This window comes from Hydra vulgaris, chromosome 02 (assembly GCF_038396675.1).
Source record: "Hydra vulgaris chromosome 02, alternate assembly HydraT2T_AEP".
In the NCBI taxonomy this organism is placed as follows: Eukaryota; Metazoa; Cnidaria; class Hydrozoa; order Anthoathecata; family Hydridae; genus Hydra; species Hydra vulgaris.
In genome coordinates this window covers 38,544,650-38,565,873 of record NC_088921.1, presented here as the reverse complement: position 1 = coordinate 38,565,873, position 21,224 = coordinate 38,544,650, and the positions used below count along the sequence as shown (strand labels likewise).

The 21,224-nt window shown below is 26.7% G+C and overlaps 1 protein-coding gene across 2 annotated transcripts in view; it reads left to right on the top strand.

The window, feature by feature from the left end:
• Positions 1 to 21,224, top strand: part of LOC101240190 (uncharacterized) — a 41,357-nt gene that overhangs the window by 8,305 nt on the left and 11,828 nt on the right. Inside the window, exons 2-6 of one of the 2 annotated variants that reach the window (XM_065790809.1) lie at positions 2,314 to 2,457; positions 2,866 to 2,997; positions 7,930 to 8,032; positions 13,512 to 13,705; positions 17,976 to 18,150. In XM_065790809.1, the coding sequence (XP_065646881.1) occupies positions 2,314 to 2,457; positions 2,866 to 2,997; positions 7,930 to 8,032; positions 13,512 to 13,705; positions 17,976 to 18,150 (748 nt within the window). Of the gene's footprint in view, positions 1 to 2,313; positions 2,458 to 2,865; positions 3,022 to 7,929; positions 8,033 to 13,511; positions 13,706 to 17,975; positions 18,151 to 21,224 lie in introns of both variants that reach the window. The other variant, XM_065790808.1, reaches the window with a different exon arrangement.

Genomic DNA, 21,224 nt, shown 5'->3' with positions numbered 1-21,224 from the left:
TATTGATACATATTTATTGTTTACTAATTAAACAATAATTATTACTATCCATAGGTTAGTTTTCAATTAAAATTACAATGGGAAAAGGTAACAATTTGACCGAAATTGAGGAACCTCAAGTCATCTCATTAACAAAACATTGTTGAGCGTGTTGAAGATTTCCAAGTAAATATAGAGATTAAGAAAGATTATTTCCAATTTCCTGAAGGATCCCTATTGTTATGAAGTCAACAGGAAGGCCATTGATTTGGAATCTAAATGCAAAACGATTGCTTATTTGACAAGCTTTGAAAGGAGAATCATGTTCCAATTACTTCAACATTACCTAAATCTAAAGGTCGGACCCTGACAGATCTCTCAAATTTTCTAGAATTGTGAAGACTTGAATTACTGCAAGTGTATGCCTTCACCATTGTTCACATAGACGCATAAGCGGAACCGTCTTGAGTAGGTAAAGCAGGATGTAACCTGGGACAATTTTAAATGGGGCAAAATCTTCTTTTTTTACAAAAAAAAAATTTAATTTGGACAACCCAGATGGGCTACAATGCTATTGGCACGATTTAAGGCTAGAAAAGTTTTTTTCTAAGCATCATGTAAGTCTATATTTAATTTTTAAAATTGAATATATATAGAATTAAATATATAGATTAAAATTTTTTAGGGTAGGCTATCATTATTGCAAGCAATATATATATATATATATATATATATATATATATATATATATATATATATATATATATATATGTATGTATATATATATATAAATATATATATATATAAATATATATATATATATATATATATATATATATATATATATATATATATATATATATATATATATATATATATATATATATAGTATATGTTTTCTACAAAATAGAGTGCTCATTGTTCTTTAAAAAAACAGGGCAATAGTAGATTAGTAGATAATCACTTATCAATTTTTTTTATTTTACTCAATGTTTCATCAATAAACACTCATCAGAAAAATTGCTGATGAGTCTTTATTAATGAAACACTGTGTAAAAAATAATATATATATATATATACATATATATATATATATATATATATATATATATATATATATATATATATATATATATATATATATATATATATATATATATATATATATATATATATATATATATATATATATATATATATATATAGTTTGTTGGCTTTAGGAAGAGCGGAAGGAAAAAAGTGATTCTTACGCCAACACATACGTCACTTTTAATTACTTTTGACTTTCGTCCAACATTTGCGTGTTGGACGAAAGTAAAAACCATTAATTTAATTACAAATTAATCGTTTTTTAAAAAAGCCACAAAAACGCAAATTTAATTGACCAGAATGTTTTTAAAAACATTCTGAATGTTTTTATAACATTTTGAATGTTTTTAACAATATAAATAATGTTTTTATTTTTATTTTTTTTAATAAAATGTTTTTATTTTAATTTTTTTTAATAAAATGTTTTTGTTTTTATTTTTTTTACTGTAAATCATGCGCGGAGTGTTGCTACATCGACTATCTTATAGCCTGACTCGCAAGGGAGTGCTGCTACATCGACTGACAAATAGCCTGACTCGCAAGGGAGTGCTGCTACATCGACTGACAAATAGCCTGACCCGCAAGGGAGTGCTGCTACATCGACTGAGGGTTTGGTTGGGGCAGGCAGTCTATCATTATTAAAAAAAAAAAATTCCGGTCTTGCATTTTAATTTTTACTTTTTGTCAACAAAATATCGAAAAAACTTTCGGACAACATCTAAGGGTTCTATATATATATATATATATATATATATATATATATATACGTATGTGTTGGCGTAAGAATCACTTTTTTCCTTCCGCTCTTCCCAAAGCCAACAAACTATAGATCTATATATATATATATATATATATATATATATATATATATATATATATATATATATATATATATATATATATATATATATATATATATATATATATATATATACTTATATACATATATATATATATAAATATATATATATATAAATATATATATATATATGTATATGTATATATATATATACACACATCGATTTTTCTATAATATATATACATAATATATATGTGTGTGTGTGTGTGTGCGTGCGTGTGTGTGTGTGTGTGTGTGTGTGTGTGTGTGTGTGTGTGTGTGTGTGTGTGTGGGCATATAATATATGTATATACATATATATATAAGTGCAGATATATGTATACACATCTATCTATCTATTCTAGTGTATTAATTATTTAAACTAAATCCTAAATTTAATTTTTTAGGTTGTTAATGATGAACAAGTTGAAAGCAGAGTCAATTTTATTTGTCGTGTTATCTCAGAGAAAAACTTAAGTATTGATACTTTAGTTAAACTTCTTCCACTTGATGCTTTTAATTCTAAGCAAGTTGTGCATAATCCTCTAAAGGTAAGGCCACACTAAAATTGATCAGTTGCATATGGCAATGTTGTTGTTTAACCCATTTCCAACTGACAGTTAATTTAACAACAAGCTGTTATAAAAATGTTAGCACTTTGTGCAACAACTATTGTTTTGAATTTAATACTGTTGGTTTAATACCAGTTTTTTAACACTATTTTCTTTTTCACTAATTTCTTCTTGGTAATATATAGTTTAAAAGTTTGTAATTAAATAAATTCTGATAATGATAATTAGTTTTGTAAGGTTTAATTTTATATTTAACTACTCCAGCTCCAATATATAAATTTAGAAAAAACAAACAGTATTAAAAAGAAAATATATAAGGAAATTACGAAAATTAATCAATGTTAACTTGTGGTTACCTGTTAGTGTATTATGTTTTTTAAAATTTAGTCCGGTGATGTTTCTGGAAATGAAAATAAATACAAGCACAAGATTCCTGTTACACAAGATGTAATCACATCTACACCTAAAAGAAAGTTTGATCAAAGTACTACTGCAATAAAAATTCCAAATAGTTTAAATGTATGTTCTAAAGTAGTTTTAAATGTATGTTCAGTTATGTGGAAAAAAAGTTTAGTTTGTTTATGACTTTATTTTTTTTATATGCTTTTATTTCTTCCATTTCTCTTAGAAAGATTTATAGCAGCTATAATTGTCTTTTCAAACAAATGAACTACTGTGTTCTGTTGTTTGAAACAACTGAACGCGGAAACAATAAAATAAATAAAGGGCTGAATTTAATTTATCGCAAAAATGTAATTAAAAAAATGAATCTACCTTGAAGTCTTTTGATTAACATAAAAGTAAAAAACAAATAATTTAACTTTTACATTTAGAGTACTCCTTTACTTTGACATAGTTTGAATTACTATTCCTTGAGAAAGCATTTAGAAACCTTGAGAATCTTGAGAAAGCACTTTTGGCTTATCGCAGTGCTATGAGGAACATCATAAATTTTTTTTTTTTCTATGAGGACAATCTTACAATTTTACTTTGCACTTTTTGCTTTGCATTAACTTTACCTTGTTTCTTATTTAACTTATACTTACAAATAAAATTTTCTATAAGACAAACTTGTGACAATTTGGTAGATTGTAACCTTTAGATATAATTTTAGCACCATTTTCTAAATACCAATTTGTAGCTGGTTTAGTGAGACTGATTTAGTTCATTAACATGAAATTGTATAAAAGGAAAAAGTGCTTTTACAGGCACTCTTTCCTGTAGAGATTTTGCTGTTCATCATCTTTGAAGTTACAAATGGCTTGCATTTTTTGGAATTGCAATTAAATTAGGCGAATAAAATTAGGCAACCATCAAACTTTGTCAATATGCTGTCATAAAATTTTCTTGCTTGACCTTAGATATTATTTTTCTGTATTTCTGTATGATTTGGATATTTAATCTTTCAATAAGTGTATATAAGTTGATTTTTTGTACAAAAGAATAAATATTTTGTATCTTTTTGGTATTTAATAGTTAAACAGTCCAGGATTCTGCAAATATGAACAACAAATGTCTGAGATTGACAGATAATTTAACCTTGTAATATTTGAGAACCTAAAGGGAACAATTGGCTAACTGACTTTGACTAGTTAAGAAATAGTTCTAGATCATAATCCACGACTTTTTAAGTAAATTCTTTTGTATAAAATTTTTTTATGGTTAATTTTTTTTCAACATATTTAGTAATATAATTCAAATAAAATTTTGTTTATGTTTTTTTTTTTTTTTAACTAATAAAAAAATATTGATTTAAAACATTTAAAGTCGAGTTTTTTTTGTTGGTAATCTATATCTATATCTATCTATCTATATATATATATATATATATATATATATATATATATATATATATATATATATATATATATATATATATATATATATATATATATATATATATATATATATATATATATATATATATATATATATATATATATATATATATATATATATATATATATATATATATATATATATATATATATATATATATATATATATATTAGATATAGATATAGATTTAGATATATAGATATATATAGATATATAGATATATATATATAGATATATAGATATATATAGATATATATAGATATATATAGATATATATAGATATATATAGATATATAGTAGGGTGGAGCGATTTTGAAAATTTTTGAAATTTGATTTGCCTGAGCAACAAATCAATATCTTTTGGTGAAAAAGGAACCTTACTCTTTTTTTTTTTAGTTTAGATGAGTTCTTGAGGTTCCTCTTTGGATTCTAAATTTTTGATGGGTCCTAATATTGTTTAAATTTTTTTTTTCTAAACTATATTAACTTGATACTTAAAAGAAGCAAAATAATATGCTGATTTTGAAAATAATATTTGTTTTTATTAAAAAATTAAAATTAAAAAAGTAGAGTTGTTTTTTTCATTAAAAACCCCCGTCCTCAACAAAACGGGGGTTTTAAGGTATATTTTTGCAAGTATTTTTTTTACTTTTTTAATAAAATTATTATTTATGAAACAAGCATTTTTTCTGCTTTTTTTGAGTCCAAGGTTGATATGGTTTAGAAAAAAAAAAATTCAAAAATATTAGGACCTGTCAAGAATTTAAATTCCAAAGAAGACCCTCAAGATCTCATCAAAATCAAAAAATATTTTTTTACTTTTATCTTATAATTAATAGACATTGATTCGTGTCTCAGTAATATTGGTTTTTAAACTTTTTTTTTTTTGCTATGAAAATTGCTCCACCCTAATATATAGATATATGTATATATATATAGATATAGATATATATATATTAGGCATAGACAATGGGCATTTTACCAAAATGGACCAAAATTATCTAGAATGATAAGTCTCCTTATATCCTGTTTTATAATAAGGGTCAATCAGTTTTAAACTTTAAAATAATGAGATTTTAACTTTGTTAAACGAAAGAAACTTATATCTGATGATATTTAGTCTAGAGAGAAATATTCTAATGACTATTACTATCTCCACAACTTCCTGTCAACCCTCCCTGTCTTTTCATCATTAAATGTTATAATATACAGTGGCTTTCAAAAATATAAGGTCACTTAAATTGTTTAGAAATGAGTTAAATTATTATTTACTTTTTAAAAGAAATAAAAAAAGAAGGAAGATTTTTTTTTAATTTGTATTTGAAATACATTGTATAACATAAATAAATAAAAGGGTAAAAAAGTATATTATTTTAGTATTAAAATCAATCAAAAAATCAGGTCAAAAAGCTAAAATAATAAAAATATAAGGTCTTTAATTCGGTATTTTGAATGATCTTGTCGTTAAGGCCACTGTAGGTTGATTATGAAAGCCACTGTAGTTTGTTTATGAAAGCCACTGTAGTTTGTTTATGAAAGCCACTCTAGGTTAAATCTTTTTTTATAAATAAAAATGTTTAAAAGTTAGTTTATAGCTTAACAATTGTAATTTATTATCTAGATATGAAGGACTTTTATTACAACAAAAAAACTTCATTTTTCACCATTTTTTTTTTTTTTTCCTGAAAAACTGCTTGGATTTAAGTCAGAGTTTTTGAACTTTAAGCATGCTAAATATATTTTTAAAGCTCCTTAAATGTTAAAAAAACCTTAAAAGATCTTTAAATCAGCACTATAGAAGTATATTTTGCACACTTAAAGGAATATCTAGTAATTGCTAAGTACAAGTATTTTAGTGAACCATTGGTTCTCTTCAACGCAGATATTGTAAATTTGGAGTTTGGTGGTTTTGATTTTGATTGATTTATAAACTAGCAGTGGTTGTAGAATGAGAGAGTGCTTTCAACATTGACACAATTACCAACTGTTCAATTAATTTTTTTATTGTTACCAATTTTAAAAAGCATTTAACACCAAATCTGCAAGCTGTATATTATTTGCAAGCTATGCGTTTGTTTTGATTGCCTAAAAGTCTAAATTTCATAAATTACATAATTAGTGTTATTGTTGATATTTGATTGTCTTAAATTTCTAAATGAAATGTAAGACAATCAATAATAAAATTATGTACAATATATATATATATATATATATATATATATATATATATATATATATATATATATATATATATATATATATATATATATATATATATATATATATATATATATATAACATTTCCAATGTTGATTCATCCGAAAAGCATACCTTAAACACACACATATACAGTGACTTACAGACTACTATTATAGGTTTACAACTGTTACAATTATTCTTATTCTAGTAATTTAAATTTCTAGTTAAGTTAAATTTCATTTAGTTTGTTTGTCGCTAATCAAATTTAAAAATTATTTTGCTGGAAAGTATGGAAGTACATTTAGACAACTCACCATTTTCCAGTCCTCGCTGTCCACATGGCAAATTGTTTGGCCCATAATAATCTTTTCTTCATCATTGCAGCAGTCAATTTTGGTTTCTTACTTGGTCGGTATGCCTCAAACCAGCTTCAATTATACTTCTTCGCACTGCGCTGCTACTCATCTGAACACCTAAAGTGTTCATTTTAACCATCAATCTGTGGATGTCATCTTGCGGTTAGATTTAGAGAATCTCACCAAAGCTCGATCATCTTGTTGTGATGATATCCGCTTTCTTTCGCATTTTCCTTTACGTTTTGGAGTACCAGTTGAGCCATGCTGTATGTTCTTTTTTATGCTTGACACGATGTGACACCCCACATTTTAAAGCTATCTGACATTAAGTAAGCTCTGTATTCTCCTAGAGAACTTTAATCTGACCCCTATTACGGGGAGATAAATCTTTTTTTTTCCCCATTGCTACTAAAGTAAATAAATAAAACAATAAAACACTGAAGACTATTTTGATTTTGTACATGAAGTTGATCGTCTGGTTTCAGGACCTCAAATCAAGTCATTTCTGGTAGCCTAACTTCTTGCAAAATAATCCCTGCCTAATTGCAAATAATTGAAAAAATTGAATATTCATAACTATAAACATTACTAACGTATTTTTTAAATTTTCAAAGTACGAATCTTATATGCAGGCACTAAAATCTCAGAGTAATGCCTCAAGTATGATATTAATCATAATACTTATTTACTATAATGCATTTTAATGACAAAAAGTACAAGTAAAGTTTAATTTAAAATTTTTTCTCAATTATCGTAATAATTTGAACAATACTATATATATATATATATATATATATATATATATATATATATATATATATATATATATATATATACATATATATATATATATATATATATATATATATATATATATATATATATATATATATATATATATATGTATATATATATATTTATTTATATATATATATATATATATATATATATATATATATATATATATATATATATAATATATATGTATACATTGTATGCATTTATATAAGTATATATTATTTAAAATATTTTATTACATTTTTAAATTTTCTTTTAGGCTTCAAGTTCTACAAATTTAGAATCAATCTCTTGTTTACCTCAAACCACACCTTTGCCTACTTCTTTAGCTGGACCATCATGTCAGTGTAACATGATATCTGGTATAAAATTTTTTTAGTTGTTTTGTAAATTTTTTGAAGTTTAAGATAATTTATGATGAAAATGTGATAAAATTGTTTAACCCACAAATCTTGTATTATACAAAAGTATAATAATAATTATACAATTATACTATTATACAAAAGTATAATAATAGTTATACAATTATATATTATACAAAAACTAAAACTAAAAAAGAATCAACATTATTTAAAGAATACGGAAAGTTGCATCAGTCTAATAGTCTTGTCATCAAGAACCCAATTTGTTTCTTGCAATATTTTTTGTATACTTTCTTACAATAATTTCCTTTATTAATAAACAATGTCTTATTTTCATTTTAAGTTAAGATATAAAAATAATCCAAGAAAAATTCTAATGGTAAATAGACTAAATAATGTGAAATTGTATTTGGATACACATAAATATTTGAGTCAATAACTTGCTTTCTTAAAAATATGGTTGTATATATACTTGTGTGAATAGTTTTTATTCACAGTTTTTTACTTTTTTTTATTTTTTTTTAATTTGTATTTATAAATATTTTTTTGATTAAATATTATTTGAAATTTTCATAGTTTTTTGATTTTGGTTTAAACATTAGATTTTTTAAAATAAAGTTTCCTGTTTCTATTTTGTTGTATCTATTATTGTTATTTTAAATCAAGTTTCTTGAAAAATGATGAGAGACAAGGCTAGGTTTATGATTTTGCGTAAACATCAGGTATTTGAATGTAATGCTTTGATATACATTTAATGCTTTACAGAGTTTTAAAAGTGGCTCTACATCTAAAAATTTGTTCTTGCAATGGGCTATTTTTGCAGCATGTTTTTGATTTTTAAAAGTGTGACCTGTTTGGATATATGAGTATTCACTAGTGATGTATAAATTAAATATTTATGGCAGATGTTGAAATGATAAAATAATAAAGCCAATGTCAATACTAATTAACCAAATGTTAAAATATTAATAACAACAGTTTTTCAGGTTAAATCAGAATCATCATAATATGTAACTCAGTATCATCTACACATGTCCGGCTACCTTGTAGGAATTTTCTAGTCAAAGGCTAGGAGAATTAACTCTGACTTAAACTCTCTCCTACCGTAGGGCACTTGATTAAGTTAAGGCCTAATAAAAATACTTATCATGGTTAGATGTTAACATCTGGCTATTGACTTGTAGAAGGCTTCCTAGGCAAAGACTTTAGGGGTAAGCAGAAAATTTTTGTCGACTAGCTTTGCAGCCTTTTTTTAACTAATAGGCTGGTGTAGATGTAAACCTTTGCTGCATTGTTTTCTGCTTAGGGAGATGAATGCTGGATTTTCTTGACTTTACTCATGAGTTTTTGCTTGCGCCTCCTTGGTAGTGGATATGTAACTCTTTCTGTCTTTTTTCAAGACTGTAAAAGAAGCTCATTGTTACAACTACATAGCTTATTGCTCAGGATGTCGTGCAAAACTTATAATTGAGTCAAGTTCTCTAATGGTTTAAAACATAACTATAGTACCTAAAAATGTTAAACAAAAAACCATCTTTATAATATTAATTATAATATATCATTATTATTATCAAATTGATTCAACTTATCCTTTACAATGATTCGTGATCTATCAAGTAACCTTTTATCTTTAATAATCTTACTAACTTTTCAAATTAATCTTATTAAACTTCATTTTATTTTGCTTCTTGTAAAACTCACCTGGGCTCTACTTTGTAAAACTCACCTGGGCTCTACTTTGTAAAACTAATCTAAATTCAACTGTTTTATCTTCAGATATCAATGTTGATTGTTAGTATTGTCTTTACATTGCTTTCATAGCAGGTTAATCTATTGTTAGACAATCAAATTACCTCTGCTTTCATTGGTAAAGTTATTTCTCACTTAAAATTTTCTTCAGCTTGTAGTCAACATTTTTTGTCATAATCTTACAGTCATAAACTTAGTCCCTAGGACATTCTTTAATACTCTCTAAACTATTTAATAAGTGCTCAATTAAATCTTGTTTTCCTGCTGGAAAGCGGCAACTTTGGTTCCAATTTTAAAAAAATCCTGATTGCTCTGATAATCAATATGTATTTCATTCCTATTGTTCAACTGCTGATCTGCTAGATGTAATAATAGAAAGATTCTATTGTGCATTAAATGGAAGTGGTGAGGCAAGGGCTATTGCACTTGACATTGCACTTGACATATCAAAGTTGTTCATCAAAGTTTGGCATACTGGTCTTTTAGAGTACTATAGAGTTAAGTTCTATATCTTAATTTCTCATCTATATTGATAATCTACTTAATAAACTTTGTCAATCAGTTTATTTCACTTAAGTACTCTGAGGAATACTAAAGTAAAATAAACTGATTGACAAAGTTTATTTTACTTTAGTACTCCTCAGAGTACTTAAAAGATATCAAATCTACTTTGATAAAATTTTCTTTTTTTTGAATTTTCCTTCAAAAAAATCTCAAAATTTCAATAATTTTATATTGGTGATGGGATTTTGTCTGCTGTTAACTTTCAAGACATCAAAGAAAATAATCTATTTGGCTTTTTTTGCATTTAGTGATAATTTATTATATTTAAACCAGTTTAGTTATTTAAGTTCAGCATTAACAACATTGTAGTTTCAAAGCAATAGATGTGAATGTATAAAATAAATATTTTCTGCAAAGGTTATGACATTAACTTGATGCTTTAGGGAGACTATTAATGTATATTAAGAGGGGTAGAAAAATATAATTTTTAGCACCAAAGTATTTTTCTTTAAGAAACTTTGAAAAAAATTTTATCATGAGAAGTTAGGTTTACAAATTTTTTATTTTCAAAGGAGTCATTTTTGTTATTTTTAAGATCTAAAGTTTCTAAAGCAGAATTCAACCAAACATTAGATCTAAAGATCTAATGTTTGGTTGAATTCTGCTTTTTGGAAATCTTTTTTGTTTTGTTTTTTTGTTTGAGATTTTTTAATTCGCTTCACAATTTCCTTTTTAACTGCGCAATAAAATTAAAAGATGGGTAGATTAACTCAACTAAAAAGCACAAAATGATAAAAAACAAACATTTTTACAGTAAAGCATATATAAATAACATTTCAAAAGAAAGCAAAATTTTGTCACTATTTAGTGGTACCATTTATAAAATACCAAAACTGTCGCTTTAGCGCTAAAAGCCATAGTTTTGAAGATTGCTCTAAAAATCAACGATTGTGGCTGTTGCACTCAAAAGGTTAATCAGGGTTGATAACACTCAGGGAAAACTTAGAAAACCAGTTTTGAAATTTTAGAAAATCAGTGAAAACTTGGATAAGTCAAAAAAAATTTCTGAAAATCTTTAAAGTTGGGGAAAACTCAGAGAATATTTTCAAAATAACTTCAAGCTGAATATTAGTTTTATATTCAGTTGGAAGTTATTTTGCAATACCAAAGTTTTGAATCTTTAATATTATTGGAAGTTGACATAGTTTGAAATAATAAAAAAAATTGTAACTCAACTTTGACTTTGATATAATGACTTGTCACTTAGCTTAAAGATATTGTGTAACCTCAATCTATATTGTGTAACCTCAACCCCCTCAACCTGTTCAAACTCTAAATCAAAAGCTCTAAAAGATATAAAAGCATTTTTTTTTTATTAATTAAGAAATTCTTTCTTTTAATTGGGCAACATGGTTTTTTCTTTTATTTTTTTAGACATAATACTGTGTCTTAGGAAGCTTCAATATTTGATTGCCTTTTAAATTTTGTTTTTTTGCAAATGTAATTGATCATAAAAAAGCATGTATTTAGTTTAAATGTAATCTATACATGTATTTGAAAATTAAGTTTTAAATACATTTTACATATGAAATGTAATTTAGTTGATTATGAATACATTATGAGTTGTTTACTTATTGTATCAGGAGTTCCAGACTTTTTTTTTTAATTCTGATTCACTTTAACAAAACTGCAAGCAACCACTAAGTTGGGAGTTATTAGTAAACAAAGAATAGAGTTCAAAAGCAAGGGAGCGGTTGATAGAAGACTTGAAGACAGAAGTTGTGGGATGCATGAGTTATTAAAACATAAAGATGGGAGAGAGTTCCAAAAGTGAGTGGAAAAAAAACTAGACAAATAAAAATTTTCAGAGCATGCAGGGACAGATACAGTAAAAGGATGAGACTTTGCTGAATGACGAATTGAAGGAGGTTGAGTTTTGATTGATGGAACTAGAGATGATAGCTTCTTTGAGCTGTGACCATGATTGTATTTGTAGAAAAGAGAAAGAGATGCAACCTTATGATAATTCCATACATGTTTTTGTATTACATGTATATGTAAACAGTATTCCATAAATGGATGAATAAGAAATTTGTAGAAGTAGAGAAGGGAATCAGGAGTTAGAAAATGGCGAGCACAATAAAGAGAAGCAACTTTAGTAAAAGCTAACTCATTTTGCAATAGTTGTTTGCAATGGTTTGAGACTTGCCTCGAGTATTGAAGCGTACTGGCTTTGCTTGACTTAGAATTGAGTGAAAAGATTTGACAGAGACTTGTGACTAAAGTTTAAAGTTGAAACTAAATTGTAAAGCAATGACTTGGTCATAGCTCTGGTTGCGAATGTATTATTTCCTTCAACATTATCAAAGAAAATCATCTACTTTTCATCACCTAAACTCAAGGAATAAATACTTAAAAACAGAAGAAAATCGGGAAATAAATACTTGAAAACAGGAGAAAATCAGAGAATACACAGGAAAAATTGATTTTTAAAATTGCTATGAACTCTGTTAATGATATATGGGCAGTTCAATAATCCATGGGCAGTTCAATGATCCACGAGCAGTTAAATTTTTAGTTTTAATTCTAATTCTTTGGTTGCAAAATGTTTATTATAATCTTTTAGAGAAATTTTTTTATAATATATTTGTGAATCCAAGGTTGCATTTTTAGTCAACTTTATTCCATTTTACTGTCGATAACAATTTTATTATGTGGATAGCAGTGTTATTATGTTAATAGCGATATTATGTGGATAGCAGTGTTATTATGTTATTAGTGATATTATCTGGATAGCAGTGTTATGTTAATAGTGATATTATGTGGATATTATGATGACTTATGAGTGTCTTGATTATTTGACAGATTTCTTGAGTGTCTGGATTATTTGACAGATTTCTAATATATAAATGTTTTTACATAGTAGATCAGGCTTAGTTTCAAAGTAAAAGCAAATTTTAAAGTAAAAGTATTATTTTTTTAATATCATCCTGTGCTGACCCTTTTTTTCTTGGTAATATTCTTGTTTGATAAGAAAGACTCTTTGAAGACCTTAAAATGTTAGGCATTAAAATATTTGTTTTGGCACAATGGTTCTTATTTCAACCAATAGAACAACATAAGGCCCAATTAGTCAGAAAATATATTTTGTGATATATTATATTAAAATAGATTTTATTGCACTTTAAGTTGTTAAATGCTAATTTTATTTTTGTTATTTAATTAGACTGGCTTAAAAAAATAAACCACCGTTTGAGTTGTATAGAAGAACAGTTAAGCAATGTGAAGCCAAATACTGGCGAAGCCATTACTGATATTCGTTCTCAAGACTGGACTCTTCCATTGCCTGTTGCAACAACAGGAGATTTGGAGACGTTAGAAAAAATTCTTTCTGAAGATAATGCGTGTTATGAATTTATGGTATTATTTTATAATCTCCATATACTATTGCCAAACTTAATCCTTTTAGTAGTGTTAGTAGTGCCCATTTGAGCGTGTTTAACATGAAACCCCGGGTAGCCATTGCAACTGAGTTAGTGGCGAGAAAGCGTCGCAGTACATTTTGTTGTAAAAAAACATGAGCAAAAATATATGAAAGTATCTAATGTAAACTTTAAATTAAGTAATGTTAAATCATACTGAAACATGTATCAAGTTTTACAGTTTGATTTTCACTGAAACTTGAAAATTTTCAGTGAAAATCAAACAAAGAGATTTTTAAAAAAGCTAAAATTTCTAAAAACATCAAAACACCAGGAGAATAAATTTGTTGCGTATATGTCATGATTGAGATACTTATGTCATTAATGTGCTCAGGTAATAAGTCCTAATAAGCTACGGATGGTCTGAAAAAAAGTTGTCTGAAACATAATAAAGAAAAAACCTAATAAGACAATCTACTCCAGAAGAACGTTTTATTCAGGATCGTATGTAATATAAGCAAACTTTTCTAATAATTACAAGTCTTTTTGCTCAAGTTGTTTTGTTTTGATTTTTTGTATGTATGTTATTATATTTAAAAAAATTGACAAGATTGAAAAAATATGAAACATTGTCTCATTCAAGTGGAAAATTTGAAACTTCAATTTTAGTTTTGCCCCTCTCTTGATAATTTCTGATTTCTAAAATTACGCCATCTGCTTCTTAGACCATTAAAAATGATAGAAGAAGCTTTTTCGTAAATTATTGAAGACCCAATTTATTTGCGTATGTGAGGTCACTTTGTGGCAAAAAACTAGGAAAACAACTAGAAATAAGATTTTTTTTAAATTTTTAAAAAAAACTCCTTCTCTTAAAGGTATATGGAATATATTTTTATGGGATAAATTCTAATAAAGACAAAAACTATTTATTACTATTGAATAAAATCTCTTATCTGTGAAATGATATATCTGACCCAGTTTTATATATTTGTATGCAATTGTATGCAACATAAGTAAAATTAATCAAAAAATGTAAGATAAGTGCAAAAGGAAACTTGACCCATAAAGGTTTATTTTGCCACAAACCGATGTCAATGCGTAAAAATTTTTCGCTTAACTTTTAGATTAGTGTATAATAGCTGAGGCTATTATTCTTTAGTTTTTAATTTTAATTTTTAATCGTAAGAATTAACTTTTTTTTTGTGACTATGTTTTAGTGGTCTAAGATCTTCTTAGTTCTATTTGTATAGCATACATACAAAAGTCTGTAAGTGTAAACATCTTTAGCATATGTTGAGTTTAAACGTATTATATAGAGATAATCGCCTAATAATATATCTATATAATGAGAAAACTTTAAAATTTTATTTTAATTTTGGAAATCTTTCTTGCTATATTATTATTTTTTTGCTATAAATATAATTTATATAAATACAATTTATAAATAAAAAATTTTTTTGCTATAAATATAAGCAAGATTGAAAAAATTTCAAAATTTATTACGCTGAGAGGAGGTCTTAAACCCCTCAAAACGAAACTTATGACAGCCCACTTAACCACTGAGCTATCAATGAAATACATTTAGTAGAAAAGCAAACCTAATTATAAGTCTCTTATAAGCTCTAAGTATGCGGAAAAGGTGCACATGTTAAGTTTTTTGCTCTTGGATGTTTTTTTCAGAATAAATTATTTTACTAAAAAATATTAAAGTAAATAGGGAATAGGTATATAAATAATCGGTGTGGAATAGATATGTATAGAAATGGTAGATTTGGTAAAGACCCGTATTTCATGGATCAGGAAAGCTGAAAGATATATAAGGAAAAAGTATAGAAAAGTTCCGTTTGGAATAGACTCACATATATATATATATATGTGTGTGTGTGTGTGTGTGTGTGTGTGTGTGTGTGTGTGTGTGTGTGTGTGTGTGTGTGTGTGTATGTATTTATAAATAACATTCGACTCTTGAATCTTATGGCCAATTAAACAGGTTAACATATTGTTAGATATTCAAATCACTCCAGCTTCTGTTGCTAAAGTCATATCTCAAATAAACTCTTCTATGGCTTGTGGTCCAGACAACATTCCTGTCATAGTCTCACAAAAGTGTTCTTTAGAACTCTCTTCAATTCTCTCTAAACTATTTAATAAGTGCTTGACTGAATCTTGTTTTTCTGCTTGCTGGAAAAAGCTTCAGTGGTTCCAATTTTTAAAACTCTGGAGAACATTCTGATCCCTCCAACTATTGTTTTATCAGTCTTCTTTCTGTTATCAGCAAGGTCTTTGAGTCTTTGATCAACAAATTTCAAACATTCTATTTAAATGAGTCTTTAGAATATTTAAACAAGCGCTTAGAATATTTATATGAGTCCTTAGAATATTTATGAATCCTTAAAGTATTTAAATGAGTCCTTAGAATATTTAAATAAATCCATAGAATATTTATATGAGTCCTTAAAATATTTACACGAGTCCTTAGATCATTTATATGAGTCCTTAAAATATTTATATGAGTCTTTAGAGTATTTAAATGAGTGCTTTGAGTATTTAAAAGAATCAAAAGCTCTTATATATATATACACATTTTCATTTTAAAAGTATTTATTATATAACTAATAGATTCTCAATGACACAATACATATTGTTACATAGGCCTATATTACCCCACCTGACAATGTTGTAATTTTCAAACAATTATGCATCTTTTGGTCTTTAAACTATGTGAACCAAGTTATCAAGCAGTTCTTCCAGATAAACCATTTTCTATATGTCAGAGTTCATTTTTGAAAAAAGTTTAATATTTTTTATGAATATCTTTGTTTAAATCTGTGCACTATTTTGAATCAAAAAATATACTCAAGAATTTGCCAAGTGAGCTGTATCATTCCTTTCTAACCACAGTATTAAAGTCCAACACTCTTCTTTATTTCCAGTAACTTCAGGGGTACCACAAGGTTCTATTCTTTGTCCTGTTTTGTTTCTTATCTACAATAATGTATCATTTCTCATGATCTTTCTGATAATCTTATCTCTAAAGTGTTAGCTGACAAATACTTTATACTCCAGTCCTGATAAAAAGTCCTCATCACTCTTTAATTGGTTAGAATATGCAACTGATTTTGGATCTTATCTCTCCTCTGTAACAGCTTGCATTGGCTTGTGAACTCTAGCTAAATTCAGTTATTTACTGCAAACAGCAGTTGCAATATTGTTGATATTTTTGTATTGATGAATGACAACACTACCACTGAGTGTTGCCATTTATTCTTTTTACCTCGGAATACCATCCCCTATCGACCAGTTTTTAAGTCCTTTGTCAACCCTTGTAGGGTTTTCAAAGTTATGTTTTTTGGTAAGAAAATTGTGCATCAGGTGTTCTTATATATATATATATATATATATATATATATATATATATATATATATATATATATATATATATATATATATATATATATATATATATATATATATATATATATAAATTTATAGAACTCTTATATGTTGTCAGAAAGTTTTTTCCGTATTTTGTTGACAAAAAGTAAAAATTAAAATGCAAGACCGGAATTTTTTTTTTTATTAATTGATAGACTGCCTGCCCCAACCAAACCCTCAGTCGATGTAGCAGCACTCCCTTGCGGGTCAGGCTTAAAGATAGTAGATGTAGCAGCACTCTGTTGCGAGTCAGGCTATTTGTCAGTCGATATAGCAGCATTCCCTTGCGAGTCAGGCTATTTGTCAGTCGATGTAGCAGCACTCCCTAGCGAGTCAGGCTATAAGATAGTCGATGTAGCAACACTCTGCATGATTTACACTAAAAAAAATAAAAATAAAAACATTTTATTAAAAAAATTAAAAATAAAAACATTTTATTAAAAAAAATAAAAATAAAAAAATTGTTTATATTGTTAAAAACATTCAGAATGTTTTTAAATACATTCTGGTCAATTAAATTTGCGTTTTTGTGGTTTTTTTAAAAAACGATTAATTTGTAATTTAATTAATGGTTTTAACTTTCTGACAACACGCAAATGTTGGACGAAAGTCAAAAGTAATTAAAAGTGACGTTTGTGTTGGCGTAAGAATCGCTTTTTTCCTTCCGCTCTTCTCCAATGCAACAAACTATAGAACTATATATATATATATATATATATATATATATATATATATATATATATATATATATATATATATATATATAACCAGAGCAATGTTTGAAGCTTTCTTTTGATGTTTAAAAGGTTGTTAAAATTATTTTTAACTCTTAGGTTCAAACTCTTAGTCGCTGTGGTGGAACTGGTTATCGAAATGGTATCAAAAATATAATGGTGTCTTTATTGACAGACGATCTGGCATCAAATTATAATATGGATGGCCGGAGATATAAGAATTTTACAAAGAATCCCTTCATGAAACATAAGACAGTGATCAAAGCTATATGTGGTAATTTTTAAATAACAAACATTTAACAGTGTTGAAATAATACTCTATTATGTGTGTTATGCACATTAATACACGCACATATGTCAAAAAATCACCCTCTAATGTTTTAAAGGTTGTTTTTTTATTCCTAAATTGTTTTTTCTTAAGAGAATATGTTTTTATTGCAAGAAGTTTATGTTCTTATACTTAGGAAAAAGATTAATCCACCTGTTAAATAATCATTATGCTAATGTAAAAGTTATTAGTCAATTTTTTGTCTTGATGGCTGCAAGTCAACTTGTAAAATTTACCAAGTTCTTTAGCCATTGTGGATCAAATTTTTTTCACTCCCTGAGTTGACTGAACATATAGTTTTTATTATATATATGTATGTATATATATATATGTATATATATATATATATATATATATATATATATATATATATATATATATATATATATATATATATATATATATATTAACCCCTGCCATTTCCGCAAAATTTTTGATTTTCGAAGGTCGTCATTTGATTTCTGGTGCCTTTTGATGAGTACATAAAGAAAATTATAAACATTTTTTTAAAAGTTGAATTTACTACCTCTTCCAGTCTATTGAAATTTTTAACATTTTCTTCGAACCTCCTTGTTTTAGCGAGAAGTATTGTTTACGCTAGTATTTTACGTAACTTATTCAGGGCAACTTAATAAATTAAACTTAAAATGTAACATAACATACTCACTTGGGAAATCTTAAATGTTAAAAATCTTACAATAAAACAGGTTTATTACTAGTTTTACCATATGTATAATTCAAGGTTTTGTTCACGCACGATTTTAATATATATCTCTATATATTATGCCTGCCCTCTTTCTAAATTTTTTTTTACGCCTAAATGTAACAAATCTGGTGGTTGTCAGACGAATCAGAACAGCTTAATGTGTTACTAAAGCCTTAGTTAATATATGTGTGTTACTAAAGCCTTAGTTAATATATAAGAAAAGGCTTCAATTCAAATATTGTGTCATAAACAAATAAGGTATGAATAATACTTTTAATTTCTAATTTTGACGGAAATAATATTGGTATAAATATGATAAAATGCTATTAACTTATATACTAATTAACTTTACTTTTTAACTTATATATAAATCTTATAGGAATAACATTATGGAATTGGAAAATCGCAGAAGTAGATTACAAGCAAACAGAAATAAATTATCTACTGGGTATAAAAAGTCCTGTTTAAAATTTCTGGAAGAAATGCATAATCTTTCCGACATTTCTTCTTCAGGTGTTAATGACATAATAACGAAAGATAAAACTAAATCAATTTCAACCAGAAAAGAAAATTGTATGTTTTTGGATGACCAAAAAAGCCTGTGAAAGTGGTCAATGGATCGTAAGGACAAAAATTATGAAAAGTTTATAAAAAGAAATATTGCAAAAACAAGTTAGCTTCAAAAACATTCTGATACTGAATTCGTAGACTCAGACGAGTTAGGCATTGACTTCAAAGAATACAATTCAAAAAGGAAAAGACTGATGATTTACTAACGGTTTCTTTGCCTAAAATATAACTAAATCAATATCAATTGTTGCAAAAAGATACAATATTTCTTGTCATGTAGCTATAATTGCAAGTAACATAAATGTAGGCAATGGAGATTTGAATAAGTTTTCACTGTCAGAAACAACTTTAAGAAGGCATAACAAAATGGTCTTAACGAATGAAGGAATTAAAATAAAGGAATTTTTTATCTCAAAAGCTAAACACTTATCTCTGACTCTTCACCTGGACACACAAAAAATTTCATATGTTCTTAACCATGGCAAAAATGTGGAAAGGTTGGCAGTAATTGTAAGTTCACCAGACCTCAATAAGCCCTAGCTTATTGGAGTAATTAGAATTTCTGGTGGGTGTGGAATAACCTAGGCTACTGCAATAAAAGGTTTTAAATGAATGGAATCTTTTCGAAGCAGTTGATAGTGTATCCTTTGATAGAACTGCGAGTAATACTGGATGGATTAATGGAGCAGTGTCAATTATTGAGAGATGAAGAGGCAAACCACTAATTTGGTTAGCATGTAGACACCATGTTGTAGAACTCCGAGCTAAAGAAATAAAAAAAGCAACAGGAAAAGTTACAACTGGACCTACAAACAATACATTTAAAACGTTACACGATAACTGGGATAAAATGTTTGCTAAAGGAATAAATTATGAGAATATGAACAAATTTGACTGGAAAAGTAACCGTGGAACGTTTATTGAAAATAAGGTGAGATAAAAATATTTTAGAGATTTTAAACTGTTAAGACTTATTATTAGAAAAGAAAATATGTAACATTAATAAAGCATATTTTTTATCAATAAACAAATAATTCCTCGTAATTAATTGAATAAATATTTTTTCTAGGCTGATAAAGTCTTACAGTTTTGCAGTGAAGCTTTAAAAGAAAATGTATTTTCTAGAGGTGACTATAAGTACCTTTGCCAGTTAACAGTTTTATACTTAAGCGGATTTGTCACAGGATTTCATATTAAAAAACCTGGTGCCTTCAATCATGCAAGATATCTTGCTAAATCAATCTATAATCTTGTACTTTGCCTTCTTAGTCCTCAGCTTGATTCATATCTTTTTCTGAAACGATGTCACGTTTTACAGTTTTCGCTGAGTTTGTTGGTGTTTTTTATACTTTTTGGTTTTTAAAAGCTCCTTTTGCATGTACGGCTCCAGATATGGATTTACAAGCAATCAGAGATATGGAAAATTATAAAATTAAAAAGCCTGATATTGCCCAAGCATGCATTGACGTGATGAAACGACATCATTAGTACCACGACCAGAGAACAGTTATTTTCTCCATAGCTGACAAGAAACTAATACCTAAAGTTAGAGAAAGTGTTGCTAAGCAAAAGCTGTTTAACTCTGACTCTAAACAGGATGTTGGGAAGCCAAATTTTCAAGAGCAATACAAAAATCCAAATACTTCTTATATGTCATCATTTGTAGGAGGCATGAGTTGGTTGGTTTTTGAGAACCTTTGATTTACAAAGAACGATTTTGAATGGTGTCAAGTCAGTTGTAAGG